Below are 7434 nucleotides of genomic sequence, written 5' to 3' on the forward strand. Positions count from 1 at the left end.
ATCATGTTTTTACAAAGCTGTGACAATTCATAAGATCCTGAATAACCATCAGAATGGCTTGATTCTGTTTTGTGTGTACAGTAGGTTGGGAGCATATGCTACCTTGATAGCACTAAACAGACAATCCATTTGAACCCAGATTGGACTCAGTCCAAATAAATTGAATGTCTATCACTGTCAAAAGCCATATTTTGAAATGTCCTTCTTCAGACCACCTCCAGAGGGTCCTTGTCCGCATCAGACAACGTCACGACGACATCAGTGGGGACCTTTTTAATGAGCTTCTCCCGAAAAACTGCCAGATATCCACGTTCGCTGTTGCTGTGGTCGCTGAGGATGACGCTGGTTCCTCTGGCAACCGCATCCAATACCTCGTGGTGAGACATTTCACCTAAAACCAAAAAGACCTGCATCAAAACACCAAAGCAACCGGTGATGAAACTCCGCCCACCTGTGACGTAAAGATCTGCTTGAACGCCATTCAGCACCGAGGCTCCCGATCCGGCACAGACGGCAACGGTGCGTATAACCGATTCTGGGATAAAATGAGCAGTTATTTCCCTGCATTAATATACACGTGTGCTTTGCTTCTGCAGGGCATGGACAGCCTTCTTACCTGGCGTGCGTCCCTGTCCTAGCGCCAAACGGACGTACGGCAAACTCAAATGAGATTTCATTTTGTCCACTGCTTCTGCCAGGGTTACAGATTGCGCCAAAACACTGAGGCGACCTTGACCATGGCCAGACCAGGGTGCCTAAACGAGGTCAAAAGTGGAAAAACAAAATCAGGTATTCTTTGAAATGAATCCGTTGGACAGATCACATGACACTCCAAATGCACTTTGCACAGTTTGACACTTTTTCAAATGTTTGGGATGAACAACAAACATGTTTGGACACTTTTGGCATAAAATAACTGATAATAAACGTTTCTTAAACCAGCGCAAAAAGTAAGGAGCTAAAGAATGACCTTTTCTGCCTTTACGATGCGGAGAGACCTGTCACAATCGATGATGTGTTTTGTCACTTCCTCAACAACCGCACCGAGGGCTGAAGCTTTGCAGTATAGGTTGACCTGAGTCTTGTCGGAGCCACATCTTTAAAAAACGACAAATTGAGAAGCATATGACATTCAGCGACAAAAAAAAATCTGTTCAGGTAGGATTTTTCTTCCATTTTTGTCTGTTTTCTCAGCAAACGATCACATTTACCTAAAATTTGCAGTGAGCATTATAGTTTTAAAATTAAATCCATACCAGTCAACATCAGCCAATTTCTCCTCCTATTACTGATTACAATTCCCCTTATTAAGCAATATAAAACAATGCAAATGCAACAACGCGTCACATTTACTCACATAGGCCGCATTTAAAGTCTACAATTTTCATTATGCACTAAATTCAAGATGACTGTCTGGGTACATTGCTTTTTTGTCCAAACCTGATTGGATCTTGGACTAAAACTCCATCCAAAGCCTGGAATTGCTTCATGAAAACATCTAATATGTCATCTTGGCATTGGAATTCCACAATGTGACTGTAAGGGAAGTCCACATTGGCCTGATTCAACACGGACACTTGACCACCACCTGGAAAAACATAGAGAAGACTCATAAGAATTGGCTCTACTTTTCAACCCACTCCCCAAAATGGCGACCGCTCACCGAGTCCTCCAATCAACCAGTCGTTCACTCCTCCGCAAACGCTGTCCCAAGACGTGTGCGGCGAAAAGACGGCAATCCCCGCTTCGATGGCTCGGATGGCCAAACGCTGCTTCCAGTCCTTCTGGACTAGACGTTTCATTGGTCGGAAGATGGGCGGATGGTAGGAAAGGATGACATCACAGCTTTGGGTCTGCGCTTCGTCCATGACGGCCTCGGTGAGGTCGTTGGTCAGGAGGACGTTTTTGACGGGCCGCGGGACGCTCGGCTCCACCAGCAGGCCCACGTTGTCCCATGGCTCAGCTAGGGAGAGGGGAGCGAGGTCCTCCAGAACTTTTAGAAGGTCTTTCAGATCCATGGGACCGGCGTGGTGGGCAGAAATCTGTTGGGGGAGTGAAGAGATACGAAGGGGTCCAAGTTGAGCACCAGATGTGTTCCGGAATATCTTCAAGAAGCTCTTACATCCGGACAGTATCAACCCAGACCTGCCATGAAGAAATTAATAGATTTATGCTGTTTCCAGTCATTTCAATGAGGTCCACTAACTTAAAATGGGAATATTTTGAATTCCAAGTTTTTGTTATGAGATGAATTAAACTCTAATATCTGGTTTATTGCACCTGTAGTACATGTTTTCTTACAAATTCATTGTGCTTTTACATAATTAGTTCAACAAAAAAAGGAAAATAAGTTCATCATTAGTGGTTGATTAAAAAAAAACTCCGGTAATATTAAATATGTATATTAAGTAGTACTAATTGACTCTAGTCGCAGTGTTTAGCATCCAACAGTCACTGGTACAAATACATCGTAGCAAGCAGGTTTCTAACTTGTAAATTGATATGCAATCTCGTTGTGGTTAAAACAATATTATAGTCGTCAGTTAAATTTACATTAATTAATTTAATACTGACGTTAGCGCAGAAGGGCGATCTTGCACAAACTTACATGAGGAGAATACACCCCACTTCCTGTTTACGATGACGTCAAATAACTTTCGCTTTTGATTGGTTCTTCTTATATTGGTCAGAACTCCATTGGTTTTAGGCGGTCTTTTTGATTGTTTCTGTCTACAGGTTCGACGAATGCACGACTGTTGTTGATAAGATTCTTTACATTAATCGTATAATTTTGCTTCAAACTTCAAACCATTTGAACTGCCTCATTTGCTGTCAGCTTCCTCATTCAAATGGACTAGACGTCTATGGTGGCCCGACGTGTCGGCCTCACACTTATGGCGTCTTGGGTTCAACCCCAGATTGGTCCTCCTGTGTTGAGTTTGCATATTCTCCCTGTGATTGGTAATCATTTAAACAAAGAAACATTGAAGCCCAACTCAAGTTTTTGGTTTTAACAATAACAAAACACACACACACACACATAAATCAAGGCCTTTACATGCCGCCATTTTGTAAACGAGTAAATGTTGTCAAGTGAAGAGGAAAAGGTCAAGGGAGCTAAATTAGATGATGGCATCTAATCCCTTCACAAAAAAAAAAAAAAAACGAGCGTGAGTTGGTCAATTTGGAGGTGAGTGAAGGTCCCTCTTGGACTGGCAGCATCGCCCATGAAACTCAATCTGAGAGATTACGGGGGATTAAGGCGATAAAAGGTCCGTGCCGAATGTCGGAGGGATCAGGGAAAAGGTCCGCCGTTACGTCATGTCATTTCGGCCACAATCACGCAAATGTCAATGAAAACGGCTAAAGTGGCGCATGACGCTAAATGGGAAAATTTACTAATCTGCGTAATTAAGTGTGGCTGCATCGTTTATCGTGATAATTCATCTTAAACCGGGAGGGAGGGATAGGGAGGGGGTGTATGACATCATCGGTTATGTCCAATCGGCGGAGTGATGGTGACAGATGCGCTTTGAGTAAATGGCTTCATTTGGCTTCATTTGTTGACCTCTGGGCAAACAAAGGTCGGCGTCCATCTGGTCCGGTTGCTCGCTAATGACGACGCTGGGATGATTCAGCCAATCAGAGCCCGTCGCTTCCGAAAAAGGGAAACTTGCCAAATCCAATTTCAATGTTCATTTCAAGTTTTCATGGGTTTATTGGTTCTGTTCAAATGACAACATTGTCACGATAAAATGTTGATGTTGAAAGCATTTTAATTTTACTGAATATAAATATTTTTATTATGTATTTACTACTTATTCATGTGTGCACTTTATGCTATTGTGGTCATTGTAGTAGTATAAAGAGAATAAAGGCATTCAATTTGACTTTACTTTTTATTTGTCAAAATTATCATTTCATTTGAGGGAAAATAATATGTAAATATTTTAAAATGATAGAACGGCTTCGTATTGAAATGTCAAACTAGATGAAATAAAATTATATAAATTATCGGGTTCTACCGTTAAATACATTTTTCCACTTTAATGTCTCCTGAATACTTGAATAATACCAAAAACAACAAAAAAAATATCATCTCTCTTTTCAATCCCCATTTGACTTTGCGAGGACACGAAAAAATACTTTTTGGGCGGGGCAATCTCTTTATCCCAAAACTCCTCCAAATCCAAGGCAGACGCGCTTCCTTAATCCAAAACATTTCACCACAACATTGGACTGCATTATTTTTTATTTTCCAAATCCCATCTGCGGCACATCCATAGATCAGTGTTGTATTATACAACCAGTCAGCTACCTGTTATGCAACTAGCTTGTTTTTTGGGAGGCGGGGTTTGCATTTGGATCAATATTATGACATTTTTTTTGTCCGATTCATTTGAACTGGAAGGGTTGAAATTGATGGGATGTCTAGCATTGTTAATGGTAAAGTATTGCTGCGTTCATGTACTGCTCTGTAAAAAAGAGCATTGTCCACGGCAGGTAGATTGGACGTCTATTGACGTCAATGAAGTGGATAAATAATGCAAAACTAAAGCGCTGTAGACGAATGTTTACATGTTTACGAAGGTTGCCAAACTGTGGTCACTGGTGGGACATCATCCGGACAAATTCTGTGGGAGAGAACGACAATTATTTTCCTTAAGGAAAGTGAAATATGAAATATTCATGCTAAAAATATGAAGAAAAAAACTTGAAATATAAGTGCTCCAACTCAAGAGTTTTTTTCCGTTTTCAAAACTTAAAAATATATCATTACACATCTAATTATATATTTTATATTGATATTTTTCTATATTTTTAGTTTTTATTGTCATTTTCTACAGTGCTTATCCTCACAAGGGTGGCGGGGGGTGCTGGAGCCTATCCCAGCCAACTATTGGCACCATATATTGCTCATATATTTCTTTGTAATTCAGTATTTTTTTTCATTTGCGTTTTTCCATTCAATATTTATTCCCAAAATGATGGATATTTGTGTATATATGTTATATATAAATAATGTTAACACATTGTCTTTCCCTGATGGATATAGGCGTCCAATCCATTTAAAGATGGAGGCTTGACAGTGAATGAAGAAATGCCAATTCTCTACCACCCTCCCACATCAACATTATTGGATGTTTCCACGCAAAGACAAAGTCGTCAGGATTCTCTGTGAAACTTTCAGAGGTGAGTGTTTATTCCAACGCATTTTGTGATCATTTCAGTTCCAAATTGAAAAAATAAAACGCATTGAAAAAATAAAACGCTTGAGTAGAAGTCACTCTCAAATTGACATTTTTTTGGTACCTTCAAAATCTACCGTGCCGTCCCCGTTGTCGTCGGCCTCTTTGACGATGGCGTCGATCTCCCGCCTGCTCATGTGCTCCCCCATCAGCTTCATCATGGCCGAGCGTAACTCTTCGGTGGTGATCTCTCCGTCGCCGTCCGCGTCGAACTACGATTACAAAAACGGCGAGCGTTCCAGCCGATCCAAAGGTTGAAAAGGTCGGCAAAGGTCAAACCTCTTTAAAGGCGTTTTTCAGCTCTTTGACGCCGATCATGCCGGCTGTTTCTGCCAGAAGTTTGGGAGCCATCAAATCCACAAAGTCCTCAAAATCCACGCGGCCCCCCACTGAACAATAAAATAGGCAAATTGATATTTAAAATAAAAAAATAAAAATCCAATTTAAGCCACACTGTCGGATGTGATTCATGAGTTGACCCATTGTTTTGTCTATGACGCAAATTTATCTTCCAGAATTCCCAATATTTTTCTCTATTCTGCTTTTTTTATAGTAGTTTTTCAAAAATAATTACTTTATATTCTTTATTTTTCTTTTGTTTAATTTTTTCATTAATAGAAAATACAAAAGGGAAGACTATATATACATAAACTGAATAAAAAAACAGTTAGGTCAACAATGTCTCTTAACAAAATCCTTTCTTCATTAATTTTCCATATCGCTTATCCTCACAAGGGTCGCGGGGGGTGCTAGAGCCTATCCTAACTAACTATAGGCAGCCTAAATTGGTGGCCATCCAATCGCAGGGCACAAGGAGACGGACAACCAATCACTTTTTTACCTAAAGGCAGTTTCCAGTGTTCAACTAGCCTAAAATGCAAGTTTTGGACATGTGGGGGAAAACTGGAGTACCCAAAGAAAACCCACACAACCCCCTGAAAAACATGCAACCTCCACATAGGAATTTCCAAACCTGGGACCGAACCCTCGACCTTAGAACTGTGAAGCAGACACCCTAACCACTAAACAATATCCAATGTGTCAAAAGATTTTTCAACTCATTTGACAACCGATGATTTTTGAGGTTCCAAAAAAAGTTCCACAAAGGTGCACTCACGGTTCATGTTGATGTTTTGTCCCAGCTCGATGAGTTCCATCTCGGTGGGCATGTAGCCCATGGTCCTCATCAAATTACCCAAGTCCTTACAGCTGATCAGGCCGTCCTTGTCCTTGTCAAACTCGTTAAAGGCATCGCGCAGCTCTGCGCAAACGTCCACCAATTAAAACTATGCAACCCCCAAAAAAGTGGCATTCAAAAACATGACTTACCGTCTATCTCCTCCTCCGCTAAATCCCTTGACTGCAAAAAAAAAAGTTTAAGATTCAAATTAGGAAGAAAAAAGTCAAATGGATTGGACGTTTACTATTAAACTCATTGAAAGATGACCAATCCTATTGAGGTAACAGTGCAGTACATGTTAACAATTTTAATACAGTATAATTAGATCACAGTACATGTTGACTTATATTGACTATATATGCTTATATGTTTGAAAAAGATAGTTTTATTTTAGATTTTTGAGACGTTTTTATTTATTAAAAAAGTAACAGAAAAAAATAGATATTTTTTATCTTAGAAAAAAATGTATTGATCTATTTAATTTCATGTAAAAGGCAAAAAAAACCCAGTAAATATTCTGTTATTGCTAAGATTCTTAAACAGTTAATTTATTTTGCAGTATTTGATATTTTTTATTCTCTTACTTCCAAAAAAACAAATTACCCCAGATAAAATTGGAGTAAAAAAATGACTTTTGTCACTCAAATCTATGCGCAGACTACCTCCCTAAGTCCATTTGCTGTGAAAATGAAAAGCAACAGAAGTCATACTTACAATATTTTTCCCGCCTCGCAGGAAAATGCACGCTTCCCCCAAACTCATGTCTGCTAAAGGCAAAACCAAAAAGTCACTTTGGCCACCCAACTTTCCGCTCGAGCCTTTTGCTCTCACCTTCTTGATGGCGTCAACCAATCAATGGCATGGTACGCCAGCTGACCCGTCTGAATGTCGCCACGAAGGTGATGGCGAGGCAGCATCCGCTCATGTTTGTGGGAGGAGTCAACCCCATCAGGCTTAAGCCGTGCCCTGCGTATTTATTTATTTTTTTACTTTCGCTTTAACTTA

General features: G+C 40.1%; 2 protein-coding genes across 4 annotated transcripts in view; both read right to left on the minus strand.

Moving 5' to 3' along the window:
• nif3l1 (NIF3 NGG1 interacting factor 3-like 1 (S. cerevisiae)) overlaps positions 1-2672 on the minus strand; it is a 2719-nt gene extending 47 nt beyond the window's left edge. The window contains exons 1-7 of one of the 2 annotated variants that reach the window (XM_077739459.1): positions 2609-2672; positions 1664-2145; positions 1441-1588; positions 971-1097; positions 617-755; positions 452-535; positions 1-391 (exon numbers count right to left, since the gene is read on the minus strand). The exon at positions 1-391 is cut by the window's left edge and continues 47 nt beyond it. In XM_077739459.1, the coding sequence (XP_077595585.1) occupies positions 207-391; positions 452-535; positions 617-755; positions 971-1097; positions 1441-1588; positions 1664-2145; positions 2609-2610 (1167 nt within the window). In that variant the 5' untranslated portion in view covers positions 2611-2672 and the 3' untranslated portion in view covers positions 1-206. Of the gene's footprint in view, positions 392-451; positions 536-616; positions 756-970; positions 1098-1440; positions 1589-1663; positions 2146-2574 lie in introns of both variants that reach the window. The other variant, XM_077739460.1, reaches the window with a different exon arrangement.
• A 1562-nt stretch (positions 2673-4234) lies between these two features.
• On the minus strand, positions 4235-7353 carry cabp5a (calcium binding protein 5a). 2 transcript variants are annotated; one of them, XM_077739463.1, is made up of 7 exons: positions 7261-7353; positions 7144-7196; positions 6579-6609; positions 6367-6510; positions 5529-5638; positions 5314-5461; positions 4235-4634 (listed from the first exon to the last, which is right to left on the minus strand). In XM_077739463.1, the coding sequence occupies exons 2-7, from the start codon at positions 7189-7191 to the stop codon at positions 4606-4608; spliced, it is 510 nt and encodes a 169-aa protein (XP_077595589.1). In that variant the 5' UTR covers positions 7192-7196; positions 7261-7353; the 3' UTR covers positions 4235-4605. The 2 variants fall into 2 exon arrangements, with proteins under 2 accessions (XP_077595589.1, XP_077595588.1); XM_077739462.1 differs by having other exon boundaries at positions 7144-7330.
• Between the last annotated feature and the right edge of the window lie 81 nt (positions 7354-7434).

The sequence above is a fragment of the Stigmatopora nigra genome, chromosome 18 (assembly GCF_051989575.1).
Source record: "Stigmatopora nigra isolate UIUO_SnigA chromosome 18, RoL_Snig_1.1, whole genome shotgun sequence".
Lineage (NCBI taxonomy): Eukaryota > Metazoa > Chordata > Actinopteri > Syngnathiformes > Syngnathidae > Stigmatopora > Stigmatopora nigra.